At 52.4% G+C, this 26,413-nt stretch overlaps 1 protein-coding gene across 1 annotated transcript; it reads right to left on the minus strand.

Moving 5' to 3' along the window:
• Window positions 1-418: 418 nt before the first annotated feature.
• Window positions 419-26,413, minus strand: SNX19 (sorting nexin 19). Its single transcript, XM_032201824.1, has 11 exons — window positions 24,360-26,413; window positions 23,821-23,959; window positions 22,995-23,095; window positions 22,342-22,461; window positions 21,870-22,000; window positions 20,447-20,543; window positions 20,011-20,197; window positions 17,715-17,844; window positions 5,627-5,811; window positions 4,760-4,847; window positions 419-4,072 (listed from the first exon to the last, which is right to left on the minus strand). Exons 1-11 carry the CDS (start codon window positions 25,893-25,895, stop codon window positions 3,937-3,939), a joined length of 2,850 nt encoding a protein of 949 aa, XP_032057715.1. The 5' UTR covers window positions 25,896-26,413; the 3' UTR covers window positions 419-3,936.

Below are 26,413 nucleotides of genomic sequence, written 5' to 3' on the forward strand. Positions count from 1 at the left end.
CACACTCACCAGGAAGCCTAAATCAAGAAGTTTGCTTGTCAGGGAGAAAGAAGCAGTGCTGACGGTACCAGGGAAGGAAAACTTGTTCCCATTTCTGACCAAGCTGCCTTTCCCAGCTCTGCAAGCTGTCCCAGGACCGTGCTCCTGTGAGCTGCCTGCCTCAGCAGCTGGAGCCCCACCAGTTGTGGTGACAGCCACCCTCACTAATGTCACTGCATGCCAGGAGGGCAAACCAGTGTCTCAGACCCACTGCCACCAGCCCTGCCACCCCAGCCAGGCATCTCAGGATGCAACAGATACTCAAGGAGATGCCTGCCCCCAACTCTTCCCACTCCCTTTCTTGCCTCTCCCCCGCTTGCCCTTTTCCTTCCAAGAGCAGTCTCTTGAGAAAGGTGAATTTTAAATCCAAATGCAGAAATAATTTTGAAATGGAGTATTATTGTACACAGAGTCAGAGCAGAAGTCTCAGGTACTTGGAGCACCAGTTTGCTCCCTGTTAACCACAAAACAGGTTCTCAGACCAGCACTCCTCGGTACAGACCACAAATAGCTGACACAGGGGTTTGAATACAGGAAAGGCGACAAGGATTCAGTGCACAGTAGTGTATTTTTTCCTGATTTTTTTTTTCTTCAAAAATCATGCTCTAGCTCAATACAACAACTACTGTTTAGCTTATGGTGATGCCTTGAAGTTCCCTGGTTATAGCTTTCTACACAAATCTGTGCAGAAGGGAAGTCGCTGGAACAACTGTGGGAGCTTGACACACAGAATGAGTTTAAGGTCTTTGCTGGCCTTGTTTGTTTTACCAAAGCAGCATTTCCAGTCATAGTCCAGAGAAAATAAACTTCCAGCCTACCTGATTAAAGAAGCTTGCCCTTGCCACTGTTGTGCTCAATTTAATCTGAAAGCTACAGTGAGACAAAAAACTGTCATTAGGTTTAAAAAAAAAAAAAAAGCTGATTTTTTTATTGGATTTTGTATTGCTTAACAACGAGGTACAGACAGGGGCTACTTGTTCCTATGCTGTTCATGGGCAGCTTCATCTTGGCTGTGAGAACGGACTAATATCTATGAAGGAGAGAATGGGAGCTTGAAGCCTGGCCAGTGGGAGCCTGAGAAAGGGCTCCGGCAATCTTGGTTTGTTTTCCTTGCTCTAAGAAAAGAAAGGGGGTTCAGGAGATTAAAACACAGATCTCACAGTCCAAACTCCTGGGGTCTGTTCCCAACTCTGCTGCTGGCTTGAAGTGGAAGCAAATAAACTTGCTTCATCTCTCCGTGCCCCAACAACTGCCAGGTAACACAGAGGAGATGCTGCTACTTCATCGTGTGAGCACGTTTGCAAAATGCAGGGCTCGGGGCCCTCATGTGAAAGGTGCAGAGGATGCACACACCGAGTTGTCTGCTACAACCACAGTCATTGTCACAGCATTCCAGCCAAGTGCCACCTCTCCAGCTATGCTCCTCGGAGCCTGCCAGCGGAAATCACAAATTATTTCCACCAGGAGGAATGAATATTGAGCTGCTCGCATAATGCCAGAGGTCAGGGCGAAAGGCAGGCATATCAGGGCTTCCTGGCAAAGGGGAAGCCTGAGCTCATCCATGTGAGGACAAATGCAGTGTTTGTAAGGATTGTACTACACCTTTGTCCTCAGGTGGAGCTGGCAGCGTGGAGTTTGTAACTTGTCTCTGAATGATTCTTCTCAGCAGTCTGATAACGATATCCCTAATCAGTGACACACTGCAGCCTTGGTGCTGTAAAGTTCCTGAAAAAGCAAGAGCAAGCAAGCCCACCAAGAGCATCTGGGAAGCCACCAAGCACAACAGGATCAGCCAGCCCTGGCTGATGGCTCCTTCTCCTACTGCCTCCTCGAGGCAGGGGAGGCAGTAATGGAAGTTGTAGGAAAGAAAGAAGGGAATCAGAAGCTGGCAGTGAAAGAGAGGGTGAAGAGGGTGCTCCAAGTAGGTATTGTGCTTAAGGGTACAGGGGATTCCTGCTTCCTGACCTGCTGCTTGGCCATTATTCCATATGGAACATTCTCCAACGTGTTGTCTGATCTGCTCTTATGCTACCCAACTCCCTCCTTTCCAAGCAGGCAGGCAGGTCTGCCAGCTCAAAAGTGTCATTGCTGAGAAACTGCTCCAATAAGCTGTGCAAAACTGCTTTATTTCATTACATTGGGTTCTGCCTAGTCTTGGGTACCCTTGGAACTCCCTAAAAATATACTTCCTGGCAGCAAGCTACTCCTTCCCAGCATCTACCACACACCACGGGCACACACACAACAGAAGCATGAAGCAGCACACAGAGAAGTGTCCACTATTCAGCAGCTGTCCCTGGGAAGAGCAGAGGCTCTGTTTTCAGCAGTACACGTGTTGGAGCTCCATGACCTGTTCTCCAAACTCGCCATGGACTATCCAGCTCCAAGAAACTATGCAGGCTGCATGAAATGCACCATTTGGTACTGGAACGTGGGAACTAGCCGTGATCCTGCGTGCTTTCCTCTTGCAACGTCCTCTCTCCGTGCTTTGATCTGCTGAGAGCACCAGGAGCAGCATTCTCTTGATTAGCAAAGTCCAGCGCTGGTCAGTTTGGTGATCCATATCCTGGGAGAAATACAGACAGGGCTGTCTCTTGGTGTGTGTTTTCCATGTCCCTCTGCCCCGTCACAAGCCTGACAGGTGGGCACCGTAAGCTTGTGAAACCACTCGAGTCTCGGATGACCCGGAAAGGCAGCTGTCAGCCCGACGTGCCGTTCTGTGCCGGATGGCACTGGACAGCCTGAGCTGACACACTTCTTGGAGCAGTCTGCACACAGCTGTTTGCAACAGCAGGCACAGCAAACCGCAGTGAGACAGCAGCCCGGGTTAAGGTGGTGCTCCCAGGGCCACCTTACCAGCTGCCTTCCCAGAACATGCATCCAGCTCTCCTCCTGGGCTCAGAGGTGTTCGCTCCTCTCCAAGAGCTCGCTGTGACAAGCACTTTGGGAGCTGGTTTAGTTGCTATGTGTCACACATGGACCAGCTCCCTTTCTCCTGTGCCTTCCAGGCGAGTCTCTGGGATTGAACTCAGCAGGCAAAATACATGGGAATCCTAAAGTCCAGCTAAGCTACCATTCCTCTTCAGCATGGGGATGGTTCTCTTTTCCAGGACCACAGCCTGCCCTACTTGCCTCCTACTGTTCAGGGAGCAAAAGATGCCAGAACAAGACCATGTTGGAGGGGTGGCAGCAGGAGCCAACTTCTTTGTCCCTAAAGCAGGACAGCAGCTTTGATTTCTGCACTGCTTCCAGCTTCCCAATTATTTGGGCAATGGGGATGGGTTCCTGACTGACTTCAGGGCTGCTCTCACATCTCCAGTGCTCCACTCTCTCCCTGTCTTCCTTCTGGTAGAGCAGGTGGCCCTGCGTAGGCATGAGGCAGGCTGCTGTAGAGAGCAGGGACAGCATTTGGTCCTCATTTCCCCTGTCCTGGAGAAACACCTAGTGACAAGGCACCGCCATGCCTCTACATGGCAGCGCCAGGTGGAGCTTGAAGCCCCAAAAGCTAAGGTCGTGTGTGCCACCTGCCTTTGTGTGTACATTTGGGCTGTTCAGACACATGGGGCGAGACATGAAACCCAAACAGCATCTGCATGCAGCCCGCACATCCTTCTCAGGACATCCAGCTCCACAGAAGTCAGGCATCTTCAGTTCAGACTCTCCATCAAGTCAGCGATGGAACAGACACTACACAGCCGAAAAACCTCTTCAGCCACTGACAGCGGGCTTGATTCATCACCCAGTCAAAACAGAGAAGCCTGGAAGCAGCCTCATTTAGCACTGGCTGGAAAAATTCTTTACAAGAAGCTCCCAGACATGTTCAGTAAGCACTGAAAATCAAATCATCCCATGCCTGTGGCTTCTTCTCTCCCTCACTGCTGGCTACACCAGCCCTCGTTAATGTGCTGAAATGCCTGCTTTCTCCAGGCCACTAGAGTCAGACGGCGCGACAGCTGCGGTCTCGAGCTCATTACTGGAGCCCTTCAGAACCAAGAACTCCAGCAGAATGTCCAAGAGGCAGAAAACCAGGTGCCTGAAATGGAGAGAAGACAAATCTTAGCCTGGTCGGGGCACAGTGGAGCTGGGAGATCAGCTCCAGACGCAGAGGAGCCAAAGGAAGGCTTGTACCTTCCTCACGCAAGGAAGAAATACTCTGCCTGCCTTCGTGAGACAGACAAAAGATCTCATACCCTACAAGAAAGGTTTCAAGGGATGGTTCGGTTTCCCCCCACCCTTCCAAACCAGCAAGTGTTTGGAGCTGATGAGCAGCACAGGAAGTACAAATGCATCTCCTAGAGTGAGGTGGCACATGCACTTCTTTGCAGTTAATCACAAAAAACATCGCTTTTCGAATGTACAGAAACAGGTATGCAGAAAAGCACCATCTACAAATACATGCAGCTCCCTAAGCTCTTCTAAAAACAACAGACTAAACCAGGATTTGGTTCTGCTTCCTCCCAGGACATCTACAACCTAAACAAGCCTGACAACATAATTAATATGATTGACTCAATAACCTCCAGCTAGACTGAGGTCCTAAAACACACAACTTCACGATAATTGTCCCAGATTCCCTTTGATAGCATACAAAGTCTAGCAAGATTAGCCAGATAGGCTCTGTGCCAAGAAGCTGGCAGCGTGAAACTCACAGCAGAGCCGTGAGCATAGCTTATGGGACCCACTGCACAGGCTGCTGAAGTAAGGAGACTAATCAACATACCTGTTGATAACAGGATGGCCCAGGGACTCCAGCACCAGGTTCCAGCTCATGCGACATTTACTGGTTCCAAGGATTTCTTGGATCACATCTGTCAACATCAGAGACAAAGCTTTAGGAACAGCACGTCTCCGCTGTAGTAAAATGGGCTCAGCCTCCTCCTGGAGGGTGCCAAATCAACGTTTGTGATGGTGCTCTGAGCCTGAGGCATCTCGTGCACGATATTACCACGAGAAAAAACATCCAGGGACAGGAACTGATTGCCAGGAAAGTGCTTCAGCCTGGAACAGCATACACTGGTAGCACTTTTCCATCCCCAAAGGATACTAAAGGGCCCCTTACACTGCAGCAAGGAGTTAAAAGTTCAGGCTACACTCACATGGATTAGGCAACAGCTGCTTCAATGCCAAAGGTCCCCATGTCAAACTTCAGGAGGGAAATCCAGTGCAGCTGCACTCATGATTTCAGCCCAGTGGAAAAGCCACTCTGTCATCTCTAGAGCAAGAAGCCAAACGATTGCTGCGTGCCACAGGCTGGCCTGAGCCCCTCCTTTCTGGAGTGGCTCAGCAGGAGCAGCACCACCAGCACTAAGAAGGAATGTGTGGCAGTCTGCACCTGGGAATCACCAGGACACATGCCCTTGCTCTCTAAGCTGGGCTGTTCCCTAAGTGGTTGTGCAAACTGCCTAGAACTGGGAAATTGTTGCTTTGCCTTGCAGGAAACCATCCAACCACAAAGGTTGGGAACATTTCTCAGTGCTTTGGCACAAGCAGACTCCATCATGGTAAAAGTATTTCCAGAGATGCCAACGCACTGGAGGGTTCTCCAGCCTCACCTGCAGCTCCTGACCCGTCTCTGGTGCCCACTTACCAGGCAAGATCCCCATCAGGCTCTGCAGGGCCTGCTCTGCTGCTGCTTTCTTCTGCTCCTCTGTCCTGGCTGGTTTAGGCACGGCTGGTAGAACTCCTCCGGGCCAGATGGATTCCTGCAGCAGCTGGAGGTACTGGACCCAGCGCTGGGTGCAGGTCAGGTTCACCACCTGCACCTCCAGCCACCTGTGGCACAGGGCAGGAGAGAGAGAGATCAGAAATGTCAGACTTGGACCAACTACGGAGCTTTCTGCTGAGGCCACGGAGGGGAAATCACCTTGCTGGGCAAGTTAACATGCACTTTTCAAGTGTGTATATACATAAAATACATTTTCACAAGTTAAATTAGCTGAGTTTTCCTGTGCACCAGATTTAGGTAAATGCTTCCCATCTTACAAACACATGTGAAGTCACAAAGGAAAAGTGAAAAGCAGTGAAAAGCTCCATTGCCCTGCTGCCCACGAGAAATCAAATGTGTTAATGGGTCTCTGGAGAGAACCCGGCAAAGGGATACGACTGCAGTGATGTCCATGCACAAGCAGATGACAGAGCTCAAAGAGCTGGGAGAACCACCCCCATCTCCATCTTCCAAAACTGTTGCTTTAACTCTAAAACAATCCCTGTGAATGACTGGAAGGATGTGAACGTGGTCTGGCAACCGGCACTCCCCTCATCAGCCCCTCCGCTACCAAAAGAGTCAAGGGTGTCTCGGTGGGAGAGCAAAATGCACCCTCCCCGGACGGTGAGGCATGAATATCCTGCTGCTTCCCCGTCCCCCCGTTGCAGGCAATGAACTCACTGCAGCTCCCATCCAAACCCCGTGCTGCGCATCTATTAAAAGGAAGCGTAGGTACCTGCCAACAAAACCACTCGCTGGCCCTCCTGCTGGGCCAAACCGTGCCCTTTATATGGCAACAACCTGCAAATCCTGAGGCTGCGCCGCAGGAATGTCACTCCGCAAAAGGGCCCTGACGTGTTTGCAGCCAGGGCAGGGGAGATTTGTCAACGCCACCCAAGCTGGTCAGGGGAAGTTTCTCCATGCATCAGGCGGACCCTGTTTCCAAGGTGTTAAATCACTTCCCTGTGCAGCAGCAAAGGCCATGGCCATCAGTCAGGACTCACCACCGCCTAAAATCTTTCCCCGCCAGAACAAGGGGGAGCCAGCGGCCAAATCCTTGACGCCACCGAGGTCAACGGGAGGGTCCCCGTTGACTTCTCGTGGCTGGGACTCGCCCGCGGCCGCCGTCCTCAGCAGCAGGAGATCCAGAGACAGAGAGGAGCGTTGGGCTGGGGTGGGCAGGGAGAAGGCTTGGATTTCGCCAGCACTTCCAGAGTCCCAGAGGAGAGGAGTCCGCGAGCGGGGCCAGGAGACCCGTTCCTCTTGGCAGCTGGCGTTCGTGCTTGCAATTCCGTCACCACTACGCCCCGGCAGCTCACAGTACATCCAAGAGCATGGGCCCTGCCAAGGCAAACTTTATTTAACCTGCGCTCTGCCAGACTGTCTGCATTCTTCTCAGGCGAGGCATTTGGGCCAAGGGCGTCTTTCCCCATGCAACCAGGGCAGCGCCACCAGAACATCAGGAATAGCAGCACCTAAAGGTAAGCGGGCAGAAGGGCAGGTACCGCTCCCTTCCTCAGCAGGAATCAAGATGCCTAGCTGCAGGCTGGTAAGGCTGCACACCTAGGAGAGACCAGCTGTGAAAGCAAGGAGTGTTAAACCTGATCGGAGCCTCGGTGCACTGCAGCAGCGAGGCCAGCAAGCCTCAGGGCAGGGCGGTGCTGGTGCGTGCTGTGCCATCCCAGGAACAGCACTGGGGATGGAGACACACGGCCTTTACACCCCGTCTCGCCAGGGACCCCAAGTACTGATGCTGCTACAAGATAGCACAGAGATCCACAGCTTGGCTGCCACCAGAATAACAGGACGAAATGTCACGGCGCTGTCTTGTCTAGGAAAAGGCCACGTCTGAAAGACAATTGTTTAAAAGAGTTTATCTCCAGCAATCCGCAGAGTTTAACACCTTTGGATCGTGTAAAACCTTCCAGCCATCCCCGACCAAATTAAAGTGCTAAACTGTGGCTCCTCGAGGGAAAAGAGCTTTCATTAATATGTTTTCATATACAATCTGTTTTTCTAATTGAGAAAACATCTGACAGGCAACAGAAGTTCAGAGACTTGGGGACGGAGCTGCAAACAGAACAACCCCGCGTCTGGGGACAACGGATCCAATGTTGACTTGAATTTCACCTCAGCAACAGTTACTTGTCATCCTTTAAAAGGTTGCAAAAGGCAAAGAACAAACTCTCTTCTTCTTAGGAACGCTCCTAAAATAGCAAAAATTCAAGCAAATAGCACGGAGAGTGAAAGCTGAACTTCGAGAAGAGAGCACACATTTCCAGACAGCTCAAGAGCGGACTGAGAAGTGACGAATGCTGGAAGAACCCACACAAACAACCTTCCATCTCTAGCTCTTTTAGTCCTATTGAGTCCCCAGGATGAGGTGACAAGGCCTGGAGGTAACACCTACAGATCTTATCCTGTGTGCATGCACTTGGGTTATGCAAGTGCTTGTAGGTCTTCGTTCCCACAGCTGCAAAACACAGTCAGTGGATGGATTTTCACTCCCTCCGGCAGCTCCCTGCCTTCCTGTTTGGGAAGAGAAGATCAGGAAGGGCAGCAGCTCAGAGGATGGACACTCTGGTGCCCTTTGCCAGCCTACCGGTGTGCGGACCCATCCCAAAAGCAGTGGGAAGAGAGAAACCATCACATCGGTCCCCCTGGCTCAGCATCCTTCCTGCAAGAGCAGCTGATGCCCTCAGATGTTCCAAAAGAGATGATCAAAGCAGAGCAACCTGTCCATGAGGAGTTTTCCTCCCTACTCCCTCCAGCTGGTGCTCTCACAGCTCTCAGCCTGCAGCAGTCCCACCACCATCCACGCTAGGGACACACACTGCAGTTGCACAGCAAACAGGGCCATGCCTGAGCAGCATTTATTAAATGCCGAGGAGCAAGTTAATTCCTCAGCACTCACAGCTCCATCTGCAACTCAGGGAGGCTCACACCTAGCTTTACTGAGAGATCCTACCTGAGCAAACCCCGGGTTTCTGTGCCAAACTGACCTTTCCATCAGGCCTTGCTGCTCCAGTGCTAGGCCAGGCTTAAGAGTTGACACTTCTCACATAGGAACTCCAAACACGTGGGCCCAAAGCTGACCTCCACCAGCTGATCACAGACGATGTTTCATACTATTAAAGGACAAAACATTTGAGATCCGTGTGCCACATCAAAATTGCACAACCCCCCGCTCCCAGGTAGAAATAAATCCAGTAAGAAACACAAATAGAGCTATCTTTTTTAAGTTACTATTTCCATTCTGGTATTTCATGAAGAAGTAGCCTTAATAAGAAAGAAAGAAAAACAAACCCATCACCAAACCATCTCCTTACACTTCAGTGGAGACCAGAAATAGATAGCAAGTGACCTCCTGGGCTCAGACGTTCAAATGCTTTGATAATGCCCAATGCAAAAAGGCAGACTGCAAAGGCTACGAGGTCCTGGCCGTTTGTCTGGAGGAGCATAGCTTGCCCATGCTGTAAGGGTCCTCCGTTTGAAATAGCTGCTGATGGAGGAATGAAATGGCTGCTAAAAAAGAGCTGATTTAATGCCATGGCTTAAGCTGGAACTCCAAGGTCAGCTGAAGGGGCCCATTAGGAGAGAACGGCAGAAATGCCCTGGGAATGAGAAACAAGGCCTGGGTGGTACATACCTTGGCTCTTCTCTGCCCCCTAAAAGTAACGGGGCTGCTAACGCAGGGCAGCCTAGATAAACAGAGTCAGGAAGGACAAAGCTCTGTGTAAGGACCGGAGTTTAGCTGGCTCCTCTAAGTGGCCTGCCCAGAGGGTTCACCTGCAGAAAGAGAGCTCATCTCCACGGGTAAAGGCTGGAGAAGTTGGGTTTGTGTTGTCTGGAAAAGAAAGAAGGACCACAAATGGTCCAGTGGACAGGAAGAATTAAGTGCTATCCAAACTTACACACAGCTGTTCGGTGCTGATAAACCTCTGCTTTTCTTGTCCATCAAGGTTGGGAGAGAACTGCTAAATTCATTTGAGCTGAGGAATGTTTGGGTTAAGTATTCAAGAAAACCTTTTAATGCTGATTGTGATTAAAATCTGAAGCAACAGCAACTGTGATTCCCCCCCAAACTGGGGGTTGCAAGGATTCAGACAAACAAAATGTAGAGCCCATGTTAGGATGAAGAGGAAGATGGGAATGCCTCTACTAGTCTGCATTAGCTGTATAAATACAAAAAGCTCTATAAATACAGATGATTTGTGCAGAACAGTAGCAAGTCCAGCTCAACATCTGCCACCTTCCACCCCAGAACAAGGCCCCCGTTTCCCCGAGGTCAGTTAACACGGCGTGGCTAACCAGGAGCTCAAAAAGGGCCTGTGAGACCAAGGTAGTGAAAAGGATTTAAGAAAAAGGCAACATCTGGAAATGCACAACGTAGTCAAGCATCTGACTCCTATGAATTCAGGAAAGGCTGATATTTAAATCACCAGACCATCCCTCCCTTCTCAGTACTTGTCCCCCAAATTCTTCCCCAAATTGTGCCTCAAACCACAAGAATATCCTTAGCTCAAGGGCTCACGAAGAGCAACATTTCAATGCCTTGACTGTAAAACATTTCTTAGCAAAGCTTATAAAACCGAAGGAACAGCTGCAGCAGGCAGTTAGAAGCATGGAAAAACACAAAGGGAGCGCTTTTGCCCCCAGGCTCAGCTTTTAGCACCTGCTACTCCAGCCCACGTTCACCTTCCCTGCACCGCCGCCAGCAGCAACACGTGCAGCTGAGTGCTGGCACGCTCTGCTCAAACACCTTCAGAGCAAACCCACACTTGTCCAGGCCATCGGTAAACTCTTTGGAGAGGAAGGAAATAGAAAAGAAAAAAAAAAGAAAGAAAGAAAAGAAAAAAGCCCTCCATAAATCAAACACGAAGCATCCCGAGTCCTTTTAAATTTCTGGCCAAAGGCACACACGCAAAAAGTAAACTATCCTTCTCGCCTTACTGGAAACGTTCCTCTCCTGCTGCCCTATAAAAAGTTTACAATTGTATATGCTACGAACAATGCGTCCTGTACCCCTGCCCGAGCACACGGTGATGAAGTGTTTGACCAGTGAGGCAGCGGCCCCGTGGCTGAGTGCCTGCCCCTCGAACAGAGTGTCTTGCCAGCCTCGCGCCTCCCAAACCCAGCGCGGCCAAGGGCAGCACACCGGAGGAAGGAAGAAACAAACGGAGCTGCGGGGAGCTGACCCAGGTAGCGTTGGCATCCCTCGTGCCCTTACCCTGTTACACTTGCCTGCAGCAGCGCAGGGCAGTGGGATTTATTTTATCTGCTCGACCCAGCCCTGAGACGTGGAGCTGGCAGAAGCCCTGGGAGAGGTGGGCAGGGGCGACACTTTGGGGAGGGCAGGAGGAAAACCAGACTGCTCCCTACTGCTTGCAGGCATCAGGTTGTACCTCAGCATTTGGATTTGGGGCACGCTGCTGCCACTGCCACTTCACACGCTGCTCTCTCCTAAACACACCTGCTGCAAAAAGAAAGCTGGTAAACACAGGGGGCTCCAGCTCTCACATCCTCCTGCAGTGAGTTAACTGAGCCGCTCCGCTGCGTTTTTGCTCTTCTCAAGTTAGATCTCCCTGCAATGCCATGGGGCTCAGGAAAGGGGGGGGAAGCTACATGATTAAAAATCGTCCCCAAAACCCCTTGATTTTTAACAAAGCATCCCGGCTTTCGATAACATCTTCATCAAGTATTTATTGAGCCAATTAAGCTCTCAGCAGTGCCCCAGGGAGAGGCCAGGCTGTCTCAGCCAGGTCCTGCTCAGAGCAGATTGCTTCATTAGCCCACTTCAGAAACAAAATACATAAAAACACCATTAACCCTTCACAAGCCTGGGGAAACTAAAACCTGCAAGGAGAAATCATTTCCTCGCAATCCTTTTCTCCTTTGTCTCCTCTACTTGCAATAGGAAGTTACTTTTTCTTCTTAATTTGGAAAAAAAAAAAAAAGTTGGCACGTATCTAATTGCTGAAACAGAGTCAAAAGGAAAAAAAGAGATGCAGTTAAAATAATGTTGCAATTGTTATCAAAGCACAGAGTGCTTGCTTCGTTCCAGCGGCTGTTTTTGGAAGAATGCTGCTTCTAGATGAGGGGAAAAAAAAGTTGTTTGGGACAGAGATTCAAAGCCAGATCCAAAATTTCCAGGTGCTTGGAGACAACTGAATCGAGGCCCGTTTCCAAGCTGATTTTTATTTACTTTACACACACACGAAGACACACGCAGTCCCGAGGATTGCTTTTGCTGACATACCACAGGCCTGGGGTTCCTATTGCTCCCTGCAGCTCCGATAGCCGAGTCCAGTGACAAGGAGGAAGGTGCCATAATGTGGCTCCCCCCCACACAAACTCTTGCTGGCATTAGCTGGGACACGAGTTCGCACCACTGAGGAACCCCAGCACCTCTACAGCCACGCAGATATATCTGCCCCTGGTGCAGAGGTGCTTGCTAAACGTGCCCGCATCAGCTCCCCCAGGGAACAAGGCAGAAGAGATCATATTTGGAGCAACTAAATCCATTCTGACCCTGCTCCTTTGGCAGCTTGCTGCTGCCAGCAAAGCTTGGAGCTGCTGCCCGAGCGGCACAGTGAGCTACCTGCCAGCCACGAGGCCAAAGGAAAGAGGGAGCAGTGGTGCTGGGAACAGCTCTGGCACAAACCAGCACGGCTCCTCCTGGGGCCAGCCCTGGGCAGTGCCCTTTTCAGAGATAACACCGGCAGGGAAGCCCCAGGACACCCCCTACACCTGGTGACATGGGTGTGGAGCTCACCTACAGCTCTGCACTCACCTGGCCCCGCTGTCGGACACAGCCCTGCGTGCCCACGGGGCTCAGGACGGCCAGGACGTGTCACTTGTGGGCAGCGTGTTCCCAAAGAGCCCGGGGCTGCAGGTGCTTGGCTGCCCGAGCAGGCAGGTTTACTCAGGGACATTTAAGAGGGTCAGGCAACACTACACGCCAGTGGCACTTTCAAGTCAAGAGGATCGAGGAGGCTGCCAAGGGTCTTTGTTTTTGCCAGTTCTGTTGGCACAGAGATCAAGGAAAAAAAGAGGGAAGAAGAAAACAGAAAAATCAGCAAGCAACACCCTGAAGCTACGAGCTCCTTGACTCACACCAGCAGTTGCACAAGGGCCTGTGACACCTGGCCTGAAGCTGATGGGCGCCGGCACGGCACCCCGAAGCCAAGAGGACAGCAAGAAGGCGAGGGCAGCCCAGGGTAGTGCACGGGGTAACCTGCAACAGCCTACCTGAGCCCATCCTGCGTGACGGTCACAGCACCGTGCCATGTCCCTGCTGAAGGAGGGACAGGAGGCAGAGGCACACAGTGTGCTGAGGCATCCTTTGGACCAGCACTGATGCCTGGATTGCTGCAGGGACCCCGAATTTGGCTGCAGTGCTGCTCGGCTGATGACCCAGGACACTTGTTGATCACGGGCAATGGAAGCTGGTCTGGGATGCTCTCACCTGGTGGGCTGTAAGCCGAGCGAGCAAGCCCCTGGCAGCAGGGCTAAAGAAACCAGCCACGTTGCTGAACTGCCACCACTAGTGCATGTGGTGAATCAGCAATGGGGGGACAGGAAACTTGATGGCACAGAGGCAGGGATGGCAAGAGGACGGTGGTTTTCACCCCGACGAGCAATAATCCCTGTAACAGCCAACTCCAAGAACATTCTGGGGACAAGGGACATGTCCTGCTCTCCCCAGCCTTGCAGCCCCCATTGAAAATGCACTGAATATCCTAGACAATACTGGAAAGGCATCCTATAATGGCCCACAGCCCTGCAGGCTCCAGCACTGGGGCCCTGCAGCACTGAACAGCCCTGCTCTGCCCTGCTGCCTACCTGCACACCCTGCGGACAGCCGGCAGCTCCCCCTCGTGCCAGCAGAGGCGACGCACCGCAGGCAGGGACAGCAGCCTGAGCGTTGTGTGAGTGCAGAGCCAGAGCTGGAGAGGAAGCCCCATGAGGAAAACTAGAAATTGGCAAAGCCAGCCAGCCCCCTGAGTGCCAATGTATAGGGAAACAGAGCTAGAACTTGCAAGGAACTGTGACCACAAAAGCCAGGTGGCCATCTGTAACCTGCCTCCTGCCTGTCCCTGGGTCTCTGGCTACGTCTCACGGGCTCGAGCATCACCTCTCCAAATCCACACGGATTCCCAGCCACCCACAAAGGCTCTAGTCCCTTCTTCCTTCAAGAACAGTGACTTCAGAAGAGGAGACTGCTTGCTGGGGGACAGCTGCTCTTGTAGCCAGCTCCTGGCAGGCTGCTTTGCTGAGGAAGAGGACAGGACAAAGCCTGGAGGAGCACCAGTGACCCAAAACGAGCAGCAAGGCAAGCCGCTGAGCTCCTGGGGAAGGCAGGGGTGCTTTGTGTTTATCTGAATGTGGAACACAGCACCCCAAGCTGCCTGCTGCATGTGTGCTCCCCTAAACACACAGCCACCACCGCTGGGGTTACGGGGTGTGATGGGTCCCCTCCTGTCAGCTCGGCGGTTTGCATTGCTGTGGCTCTCTTGTGATGCACGGGAAAGGGAAGCCAGCAGCTCTGCTCCTGGACCTGCACTCTGGAAAAGCACCTACATATAAATCCTCCCCAGAATCCCAGGCTCTGCTGGAAGGAGATGCAGACCCAGGAGAGCCCCAGCAGGGCAAGATGGGCTCTACCTGGCTCCTGCTGGACCCTGACCCAGTGACCAGCGTGCCACCAGGGACACAGCGAGGGCAGGGCGCGGGGTCACAGCCGCAGAGTGGCTCGCATGCTTGCCGTGTATTTTTAACGCCGCTTTGACTCACGGGCTCCAAAAAGCACACAGATTCTCCAAATGCTTTTTAGCTCTTTCCCCGAACACCCTCGGGGCCCAGAATAGCCCCAACTACCCCCCTCTGCCATCAGGTTCCTGTTGCAGCCTCCTGGTGAGAGCGAGATCTCCATTCCCAGCCTGGGGGAGGGAAGCAGCAGCCAGCCAGAGGAGGGGCACGGAGCGGGGTTTGGTTACAGGCAGGGAGAGGCACACAGAGCCTGCTGGAAGCGCTCCTTGGCCCCAGGGTTGCCTGGGCTCCCAGCAAGCCTCCTCTCCACCCACCTCTCCTTTCTGCTCCAAAAAAGGATCACTCCCTGTTACATAATGGGATGAGCGCCCCGCTCAGATGCGGGCTTGCAGACGCGGCCTCCCTTTTACTTAACAATACCTTTTTCGGTCATACTGCCGTCCTTCTCGCTGCCCAGCTGACAGTCAGGGGAGACGGATAGTGCCTGGCTCCAGCTACTTCTGCTACAGAGAGGAGAAAGAGATGTGTAGAGGGATGCTCCCTGCAAACGGAGTGGGATGGGGAGCTCTGGCTCACCAGCAAGGTAACGCTGGGCACTTCGTGTCAGCACAGGGGTCCTGTGGGCACAACACACCTTGGAGATCAAGCTCCCAAAGGAGAGGGGACTGGCTCTCTGAAATTTGACCTCTCTGCTGGTGTTTCTTTGATTTCTCTGCTCTCCCATGAGGCACACGTGGTGCACAGCAGCAGCAATGCCCATGGAGGAGGCTGCAGGAGCAGCACGTTTCCCAGTGACCAAGCAGAGAAGCCTCCAGCAGCAGCCCACTCCTGACACCCAAAACACTGCTAGGTCGGTTTTCCAATGCCCACCACGTAACCCAGCTGCTGACAGAACAGAGGAGGGCTTCCTATGAGGGAGGATGACTCCACTTGTGCTTTGTAATTAGCCACAGTCAGGGACAGGCTGTGTGACGCCTGCCACCTCGTGTTCGTCCACCTCTTCTCTGAGGCAGGAGCAATGATGCCTCGAAGAGCACACGCTCCCAAACAGCTTCGGTATCTCTCCACCTGCACAGGGTACCCCGACACAGTGCCTGCCTGAGAACCTGAACGAAGGCTGTGCTAGGTCCGGCCTAGCAGTGAGTACGTTGCCAATGCTTAAATGGAACAGAAATGCCACCTTGTGCCCTCAGACAGGCAGTTGGCATAAAGTCTGAGCCAGAGAGCTCTTGATCTGCTCAGGGCAGCAGGGACCACCTGGGTCAGCCACGAGCACCCATCTCAGCCCCCCTCCTGCTCAGGTATCACGAGAAGGGCCAGGGTGCCGTGGCAAGCTGGGAGGGAGCCCTCCCGTTCCCACACCTCCTCCACTGCGGGGACACCTACATCCCTCATCTCAATCATCTCCCTAGGGCACTGAGCTCTGCTCTCCTACCAGATCACAGCTTCTGTAACAGGCAGATTTGGGCTGCCCCCAGTTCTGTGCCCACTACAGCGTCCTACCCTCTGCGTGGGCTTCCAGCATCACTGAAAACCTCTCACCTTGCTTCAGGATAAGACAACCTCTACCCTGATACTCTTTCCATTTAGGGGACCAAAGCACAGCCCTCCGTGTCGGGGTGGCAGCTGCAGCAGCAGAAAGAGGAGTGGGGGGTATTCCCTGAAGCAACCCCCGAGTAACACCGTCCTGGCAGCAGGTCAGCTCTCCCTGCCAGCTCCTTTCCTTCCCCAGCCCCTTCGCACCAGACACGCCGACTCCCGACTGCTCCAGAACAAGCCCAGAGCCAGTGTCAACACACAGCTATCAGCACAGACACACACAGACCCAGGGACACGTAGTTAGCTCAAAAGGTTCTTTTTACACCCAGCGGGAGGTCCTGAGCGTGGCACCAAGGGCTCGCAGGACTTCCCGTCTCCCTTCCAGCCAAAAGTTTGCTTGTAACAGCACTTTCAGGTTCCCCCAGAGCCACTGAAGCAGAACTGCTACAAACACATTCATCCTCATGTTCCCCTGCTAGCACAACACGCAGAGCTCCTCCACCTTCCAGGGCCAGGCATGTGCTTTGTGTATGACAGCTTCTCTAGTGGAAAATACCAACGCCACGTGTCTGTGCTGCAGGCCCCCTGGGTGACGGGGACACTGCTTATTAGGAGGTGATGACGTGCACGCTCAAGCTCTCATACCTCCGTGCTTACACACAAGGATTGGGTTCCAGCTCACTCCCCAAAACACCAAACCCGTTTTGGAGAAGCGGGAACGACACCCACCTCCTCCCACGCAAAGAAACCGACTTGGAGTGACAGCCAGCAGCCCCTGACCTCAAAGTGCTTCGGCAACCTCTGCTGAGGGCAGCTCAAGTTACCACCCAGGTTACAACGTGCTGCCCTGCACATTCTGACGCCGGCTTTCAACATCTCCTATAGAAGATAGGGTGCAGGAGTGGGAAAAACACTGCTCTGAGGCTCCCCCTAGCCAAAGTTCTCCTGGGAAGGCTTATCTTTTACTCCAAAGGACCACATCCTCAGCTAGCGATAGTCACCGACTTACAAAAGAAAACAGAAATGCTCTCTATTTGTGTGTCTTGGCCCAATGCCTTACCACACAGAGGCACTGGCCTCAGAAAAGCTTGGCAAGTGCATACCAGCTGGAAAGGAAATCTTTCCCTAATACATCTGTGGGTCAATGCCCAAGGCACAAGCATTATTGGCCCACTGCAGACTGGAGAGGGACACATCAGGGAGAGCAAAGGCCCCGGGAGATTGCAGTCCAAGCTGTTACTTGACAATTCCCTGTTCGCTGTGCCTGTTTGTTCTCCTTTTGCAGAAAGAAAAAGCTGAGGCCCCAGGCTGCGGTAGACCAGCAGAAGCCATTTCCTGCCTGGAGGGCTGAGGAGATGGGTACACTTGCTCCTTCAGTGAGGTAGGAAGCTTCTCACTCACAGGGCTGGATCCTTCCTTTCCCCTGTGTTACGAGGCAGAAGGCTGTCCACTGGGGTCATGTTGCTGCTCACAGGGAAAGCAGCTTACCTTGCAAACCTCCAGGATGCTCACTGCACGTACACATTGCACCTCCTCTACAAGCCCCTGATGTTTGATGCAACAGAAAGTATTTATCTGCATTCAGATAAAAACTCTGGTTTAGTCTCACTCGAGAGGCAGTGCTGCCACAGAGCTGTGAGGTTGGTCTCTGAGGCCGTACCTTTGAATGAGGGTCCCAAATAGCAGGTGGAAGACCTTCTGGATGTCCTCCGTGCAGAGCCAGCTCCAGTGATCCATCAGGAGCAGGCGCAGCAAGTCCAGGGCCAGGTCAGCCAAAGCTGTCTCCGAGTCTGCAAGGAGGAAGAGGAGGCTCAGATGAGGAAGCCAGCTCAGATCCTAAGCAAATATGGTAGAAAGCATCACCTGAAACCCACTCCTTTAGCCAAGAGCCTGAATGATGCTCTGCTTCCCAGCCTAACACTTCATGCCACTTGCTACAGCATAGCCAGTCTGGGGCTCCTGCCCTCCCAGCACTCATTTCCTCTCCCATTCAAGCAGCACCATCCTTTCCTTCGAAGGGGCACACCAGAACTTGACTGCTCCAAGAGCAGCTTTGCTCAGTTCCTACTCAGTTCAGCTGAGGGATTATCAAGTCCCAGCCCATGGACAGGGATGGCAGCATGCCCAAAGCAGGTGAGATGAAAATACTGACTGCACATCGATGAGGAATATCTTTCCCAGTCTCCCTCAACAGTTCCCCCTCTTTCAAGGCAGTTTTCCAGGCGCAAGGCTCCGGTCGGTGTCTGTGGGCTGCCATCGTGTGGCAGGTCCAGGTCTCAGCAGGAAGATGTAACAAACATCTGCACACACCAGATGCATCAGTCCTGACAATAACCCCTGCACATGCCGACACATCCTGGGTGATGCTGACCGGGGACAGCAAAACCTTTCTTATTCCCAGATGGATGTCAAAGCCTACAGCACGAATTCAGCTTGCTAAAGCGACCTGTATGCTGCTTGGCCCCAAACCGTTGTAGCTGGGGTGCAGAACAAACCCGTTAACACACCACAAACCTGCCTGACACAACCACTCCTAGGCCAGCACCCCAGCCTGCACTGCCACGGCTGCTCTGTCGGCAGGGTGAGTTACTGCACAGCAGCAGCTCCTGCTCTGCTGGTCCCCAGCACCTCATTTTTCAGCCGCTCTCCCCCCGTGGAGGGGCAGCAGGCCTGCTGGAGATAACAGGGAGAGATTCTGAACCCTGGCTTGCCTCCTTCCCTCCCTGCTGCTCACCAGCTGGACTACTAACTCCAGGCCGTTCATTTGGAGACGGCATCCGAGTGTGCTCAGTGCCTCTTCTCTGGGCCACGCACAAGTCAGTCCTTGCTTTGCCCTTTGAGCCTTGACTTCCCTGAGCTAAAAGCAGAGCAGGCTGTTTAGCATCACTGCAGCCCCACAGGAAAGGAGTCGGGATGAAGTTCTGTTTATTCCTATTAGATCCAAGCCTCCTTCCCCAGGGAGCTGCTGGCCAAGCCCTCCGAGAGGTCACCCAGCGAGCAGACAGGGATGCTGGGTGCCTTCAGCCAGTCCCTCCCCACATCCATTCCCCTCATCCTGCCCTGTCTCAGCTCTGAGGCATCACAGACCTGCAGGGATTTGACATCAATTACACAGGATTTCTTTGAGAGTTCAGCTAACTTGGCCTGCCTGTATCTCTTGTCCTCTGCACGGAGCACTGACCTCTGATTCCAGTCCTGCTGCCCAGCAGCCCCAAAACAACTGCAGGCATGTGGTTCAAAGATTACAGGCAAGGCTGGTAGCACAGGCTAGGTTTCAGAATACCAGACCCATCTTGTCACAAGCATGTGCTTTCACTCAGAGCTTGCCAAACCTGAACCACTGGAGTGAAGTTTTTGGAAAGTTCCAGCTGATACAGCTTGGCTATTCCAAGAAGAAGATTAGAGAACATATTTTTGCTCGTGCTCAGGATAATCTTGTAACTGCTCTGAGAGGACAGAGGACCTCTGTGCTTCAGAGGAGAGATCTATAACCAGAAAGGGAACATTGTTCCTCGAACTGAGGTTACACATTTACTACTCCCAGCAAATTCATCCAACCTTAACAACCTCAAATGTCCTTTTATAGTGTATGAACATATCAAGGCTAACTTTAGACTACCAAGAAACTGTTATTTGGCAATTTAACAGAGCCTGATTTTACAACATTAGCAATTTAGGTAGCATGTCCTTAAGAAATACCTCTGAAGTAACTGCAGCAAGTACACCAAGGTGAAGATCTACAGTGACAGAACCAAGCCAAGACCCAATTTGCTTCCAAGAGCAATAAGGATCTCCTAACAGGACTAGAAAAGACTCAGCTTGCCTTCTCTTTAATGAAGGTGCAACAGGCATGGGACCAGCTCCTTGTGCTCAAGACCCTGCAAGCTGAGTGTGCAGGCTCTCAGCAGGCAGCTGCTGCACTACCAGGGGAGAGCCTGAAACAGGGCTGAACTCACCTGTGTCTGTGTCTGGACGTACTCCCGGTTCCGACGGGCCCAGCCTGTCTGCATCCTCCTGCGTGGGGCGTTCCTTAGCTTCTCTGTTTCCCTCACTCTCAGGAGCTTTGCTGGGGACTGCCTCCAGCAGCTTCTCCTGTTTCTGGATGAAGGACTCCATAGCAGCCAGCGATATGGTGCCAGAGGCCTACAAAAGCACCAGTGTGTTAGCACCACAATCTCCACTGCTCAGACAGCCCCACCACCACCTGATTTGCAACTTGCTCTATTCCAATGGCACAACAAGGGCTGCTCGTTGCCCTTCTGCAAAGGCCTGGCGTGTGGGAACAAGGCTGCAGCAACCACAGCTTTGTGCCCGTGGATAATTCCAGGCCAGCATCCAAACATTTTAAATGATTAGGATCACGGAAGGATCACAAGAAGGATCTGAACTTACAGCGCTGCCCTCCCTCACGGAGTACACGATCCTGTCATGGGCTTCACTCACACTCAGCACTGGAGTGATTTTACTGGATGAAAACCTCAGCCTGGACCTGGAGAGGAAAAACACATCATGGTCAGGATTTTCTCCACGAGTGATGAGTTCCCAGTCTCAGCCAAAACTCCAAACCAGCTATGTTTGTCCAGTGTCAAACCCAAGCTAAGAAGTCTGATTAGACCTAAAGTGGTTCAGAAAAGCATCTGCCCCCAGGATAACTGAGAACTAGCTGTAGAACCAACCATGTAATGAAAGCTTTAGAGTGCTTTTAGCATTCTTAAACATTGGCATAACCAAGGCTTCCCGGTATCTACCACACACACCTTCTTCCACAGCTATTTGAGATAGAAGCCCACATGCAGATAGGTGCGAGCACATCAGCATATCCAGGAATGTGTCCAGAAAACTGAGTTGAGACACTCAGCAGGATTGTGAAACCCAACTGTAAACACATATACAGAAAGGAGGATGTGAAAGGGCATTTTGGACTTGGGACAAATTGTAAAAAAAAAGTCTTTATCATGAAGGAATGTCCCATTCAGCCAAGAGATTTCAAAAGTTGAACTGTTTTTTTTTTTTCTTTTTTTAAACTTTTTGTCCAAAGCAGCTTTCCCTAGCAAAACAACTCTTTCCTGGAAGAAAAAAAAAAAAAAAAGTCATTCTCATGCAGAAACCTTCCCTTCTTCTGTAAGGGAACAATCAGTGGCAAGCCCAACAGGGCTCATCACTGCAAGCTCTTGGTAACAAACAAACTCTTGGTAAGCAGGAGAGGTGCAATGACCTTTAATGTTACTCCTAAATAAATATTCAAACTTCTGCTAGGAAAAGTGATGTGTCACTGCGTGAAGCACATGGGAAAGGTAGGAGTAAGCCTCCGGGTAGACAATACAGGTAAAACTAGCTGGAACACTGCATGTTTTCTTCATCACATTTTGAAATCTGCCCTGAAGTGCTGTGCATGGAGTAATTGTTCTCACCAGCAGCAAACCAATGTCTCACAAGCTGTAGCTGTATTTTGCAGTGACTCACCGCATGTGTAGGTCATGTAAATGCTTATGGGTAAAAAGCAATTCTTCAGGAGCATCAACATCTTTCCCAGCAAATGCCACCACCTCAGCGTTCCCTCAGGAAGAAACCACAGAGAAACCTCGAGCAGAAATTGCTGTGGAAACCTTCAGCGTTCCTGGAGAATCTTTTACCCAAACAGGAACTCAAACACCCTTGCTCAGCATGTGAAAGAGAAAGCAACTCAACTAAAATATGACAGCCACGGATTATCCAAAACTAGGGAAGCATCAAGTCAGTACTTCATGTTGGAGCCAGCCTATTGATGAATTCCACATTCTACATGAAGCACAGGCAAAGCTGAAGGAGCCCTTACTTGTTAGCCTTCTTCCCATCTGTCTGAGATTTCCCATCCACTTCAGACTCGCTAAGATCCTCCGTGGGGCTCTGGGGCTCTGACCTGGGGAACGCTGTCTTCAAGGTATCCACAATGGCATTGACAACAATCTGCAAGAGCCAGGAGTTACATCAATCATTGGTAGGGTTTTCCGGCATAAGAATCAGGAGTTTTAAGATTTGCTGTATCCCTATTTTCCATAAGGAAAAAAAAAAAAAAAAAAACACAAAAAAAAACAAACAGCCCAAACTTTGAGACAGGCTCTGACCCTGTTTAGCTTGATGGCTTTCTGGGCAAGCTTGACCCAGTTACACAGAGTGCGTTGAGTTTTTTTTTTTGCTAATACTGCAGCAGGAATGGATATAGACGATAAAGCCCAAGAGGCAAATGCAAAAGGAGAGTCTGAGTGCAATCAAAAGAAGTTCACGTAAGCAGTTTCCCACTTGTCTACCTTGTCTATCCTGGAGACAACAAAGGGCTTCTTGACGAACGCGATTCTGGCATCAGTGTTCAGGGCGAGGAACTCCTGCACCTCCTCACTGTTGGCAATCTCAGGGACTGCACACAGTTGCTGCAAGGAAAGATAACAGCTTTAGGTCTTCTTTGAGTCAACTTCCACTTGTGCTTTACACAAGCAGGCTAGGAAAACACCAAGTGTGCTCTATTGTCTGTCAGTACAGAGCTGTCCTGATCCACTGCTTTCCAGCTCACAGAAAGCAACAGCTGCCAGCTCAAGGCCCTGCTGCACGTAGAGGACAGTCCATTTGCCACCTCTGGCTGTCCGTCACAGACAGGGCAGTTGCCCCTCTGTGGCTCTGCTCAAGACAGCAGGGCAGGGAAAAAAGTAGATATTCTCTGCCTGCACTTTCCCCAGTAATAGTAAAAATAAAAAAATGAGTCTAGAGGCTACTTGTGAAAATGAAACAAACAAAAAACATACTTAAAAGTTAAAAGACACCAGCAGCCAGTGCAAAAGCCCAGCTCTCAGGTCTAACAGATCAGCAGTGACCTGATCTCTGCACCAAAGGAGGGGGAATGGTGAGAATCACCTCAGCAGCCATGGGAGGCAGTGGACACCAAGCAGGCACTGGGCAAGTAGCTCACCTTCAAGAAAGATTCTAGCAGACTTTTTCTGGCTTCCACTTTATCGCTGTCCATGTTGCCAAATGGAAGATCAGGGAACAGTTTCTTTGGGCCTTTGATATCTTCAAATAAAACAAATGCATTAGCAAGTGCCAGAAAACTAACAGCTGTATCAAAATCTCAATGCTCTCCCACTTAATACCACCACTACAAGCTGCCCTGCCCAAGATAATATGCGTCCCAGACCAGGCTGACTGAATCAGGCCTTAAATCCATACAGAACCTGCATTCTGCTGGATGTTGTACCATCCATGCCTTTAATGTCAAAGAATCAAGGACATCAGTTTAGTGAAAAGACTTGAGGTTAATTCCAAAAGCCCCAAAATTCTCAACAAAGCAGTTTTCCAACCCAAACCCCAGATCCATCAATATCAAAGGATTAAGTAGGAACATGTTAAATCCAATGATTTTTTGTTTTTAAACAGAAGTAATGGTAGAAAAAAATATGTTTGCTTCTTAAATAAAGCTCATGTCCAACACTTGCTTGTATACAAACAAGATACTTGCAGATACCCATTTCGATATTGCTGCTCACTGCTAAGGAACAAAACTGCAAAAGCAAGCACTGTGATTTAAATGGGAACAAGGATGGTTTTTGTAACACTGGAATTTGCAAGTTGGAAAAAAAAAATCCTCCAATCAGCTCTGCACAGGCAATGGAGGATGCGACCACCATGAACCGCCCAGGCATGCTCTGACAGTGCTGGATAACCCCAGAGCAGAGAGGGAACACAGACTGGGGTGAGAGGAAAAAGGACTTTCACAGAAAGCTGATGCAGGCACTGACTTTTCAGGAACTTGCGGAGCTCCGGTTTCTCTTCCAGTCTGGTCTGGAGGTTGAGGAACTCCCGGTAACGGCGGTTCACGGTGTGGTAGGCCATTTGCTGAAGGCTGCCTGTGCTGTCACCCTCCAGGGCTGTCTCATACTGAGGAGGAAAGCAACAGTCATTAATCCTTACTGCCCCCAAAACAATCCCGATATACTGTGCTCATTGCTGGCCCCACAACCCCCAAGCCCCATGGAGCTCCCGTCCAATAATTCCTCAAGATTGACCCTTCCCTGCATAGCACACAAATCCCTCATGATGAAGGGACTGTGTAAATTGGGATATAAGATGCCAGAAGTCCCACACAATGACTGGCCAAGGGTTGTATCCCCTTGTCCTGCATCCAAACAGCCACTGTCACCATGCCTGATCTTCCCCTGCTGCCAGACAAAAATCTTTAAGCTACAGAAAGCAGAAGCCCGTATCTCCAAACCCCAGTCCGTGCTGCCCAGCTGGGGCAGGATCTTGAAAAAGGGGGAGGTGCCCAGGGAGCATTTACCTTGACTGTGTACAGGGTGTAGGGGTGGAAGCCAGTCCCGCTGTGCTCCCGGGCAGTGATGGTCCCAGTTATCCGCAGGTTCTGGATGACAACCGGCCCGTCGGGGCTGTTGAGGGGCTCAAAGCTGAAGGTGCTGATGGGAGCTGTCGGGGAGGATGAGATCAGGGGAAGAGTCTGCCCAGGGTCTGGGGGACTTTGTGGTGGCACTTCTGATGCCCCCAGTTCTCTCCCCAAGCTGCAGGGCCTCTGTGAGGAGGATTTCCTGGGGACAGGTGGGCTCTCCTCCTCCTTCTCCACTGCTGGATCAATTTGGATGTCAGGGCAGGAGCTCAGAACAAATGCAGAAGGAGGAAGCAGGCCAGCATCCACGCAGGTGCCATTGCTTTCCTCCAAGTCCCCCACACCATCCTCTGAAGTATCCGGTCCCTCGAGCACAGCAGGGGTATCAGGGAGGGTGTCATCGAGACACTCCTTGGCGGGCGATGGTGCCAGCAGGTCCACGTCCTGGCCAGGATCAGGTGCAGGGGACTCCAGCTCCAAACCCTCGCAAGGGAACAGGGAGCCCAGGGCTTGTGGGCGGAGGAAAGGCACCTCTGTGCGACTCAACCCGCTTGCCGTGACCTCTCCCTCCTCGCCAGCAGCCCCGGGCACCTCCGTGGCCCTCGGGGAAGGGGGCAGCCCTGCAGGAGCTGCATCTGGCTGCACGGCAAAGGACAAGCAGTCAGGCACTGGGGGCGCAGGGGGCGCCTCCTCTTCCCGGGGCTTCTTGGAGAAAGCCGCGACGAGCAGCAGGTTGATCCAGTCGGGATCGGCCATCTTCCTGACAGCGGGCAGCAGCACGTTGCAGGCCACCAGCTCCACCACCACGAAGCGTCCCGTCCGCGTCTCCAGGTGGGGCTGGGGCACCAACGCCTGCAGCAGCACCTCCACAGCGGCCCGGGTGTAGCCCACCTCTGCCGACGGGCTGCGGAGGGCTGGATGCGTGCCCGCTATCCGGCTGTACTCCTGCCACAGCGTCCGGCCACCCTCCGGGGCGTCCCGTAGGGCCTGGCAGGCCTGCAGGTAGCTCTGCAGGTGGTGGCTGCAGAGGAGGAGAAGGCGTCGAGCCAGGACATTGCGATCCACCCGTCCCATCCGCCGCCTCAGCTCGGCAGCCAGCCCGGCCATGGCTTTCTCCACCTCGTCCTCGAAGGCGCGCTCGGCGCTGACGGTGCGGTACCAGGAGGAGACGAAATCCCGCACCACCTTGCGGATGGTGCCGGCGATCTCCCGCTCCAGCTGCTCCTCGGCTTGCGGGCTGGCCGGGGAGGGTCGCAGGGTGCCGGCAAAGCGCTCCAGCCTCAGCCGCCAGCCCGGCCGGCTCAGGGCGCGGGGTCCCAGCCAGCCGCCCACGGCCGCCAGCACCCCGCAGAGCAACCCCAATGCCCGCAGGTCCAGCAGCAGGCGCAGCGCCAGCAGCCAGCCCAGCACCGCTGCCAGTGCCAGCAGCTGCCGACGGCGCGGCCGCCGTGGGATGCTATCCCCGTGGGACGGCATGACAGGACGGCCACAATGGGCTATGAGGTGTCTGCTGTGCTGTGGGGTTGCTCAAGCACAACCCCAAGGGAGTGGGGTTCCAACCCACCGGGATCCTTATGGGGACACAACTCCAGGGAGAGGGGCTCCGGTCCTCTGGGATCCTTATGGGAATGTAATAGTCAAGGAGCAGGACTGCAATTCACCGGGATCCTTATGGGGATGCAGACTGCAGGGAGTGGGGCTCTAACCCCAAGGGTGCTTATGGGGACACAGCCCCCAAGGAGAGGAGCTCCAACCCTCTGGGATTGTTATGGGGACACAGCCCTCAGGGAGGGGGTCTCTACTCCCACCAGGAGTCCCTTTATGGGGACGCAGATCAGGGCTCCAAACCACCGGGATCCTTATGGGAATGTAACCCTCAAGCAGCGGGGCTCCATCCCACCGGGATCCTTATGGGGACACAGCCCCAGGGATCAGGGCTCCAACCCTCCGGGCTCTTTATGGGGCCACACTCCCCGTGCTCAGGGCTCCAACCC

The sequence above is a fragment of the Aythya fuligula genome, chromosome 22 (assembly GCF_009819795.1).
Source record: "Aythya fuligula isolate bAytFul2 chromosome 22, bAytFul2.pri, whole genome shotgun sequence".
Taxonomy (NCBI): domain Eukaryota; kingdom Metazoa; phylum Chordata; class Aves; order Anseriformes; family Anatidae; genus Aythya; species Aythya fuligula.

What these genes read in the sequence shown, in the direction of transcription:
- SNX19 (XM_032201824.1), bottom strand. Translation starts at nt 25,895, where the DNA reads ATGCCGTCCCACGGGGATAGCATCCCACGGCGGCCGCGCCGTCGGCAG. An exon ending in TGCTAGAATCTTTCTTGAAG is followed by an intron (nt 22,462 to 22,994) that starts GTGAGCTACTTG and finishes CTTTCCTTGCAG; the next exon opens with CAACTGTGTGCAGTCCCTGA. An exon ending in ACGTCCAGACACAGACACAG is followed by an intron (nt 17,845 to 20,010) that starts GTGAGTTCAGCC and finishes TCCTCCTTGCAG; the next exon opens with ACTCGGAGACAGCTTTGGCT.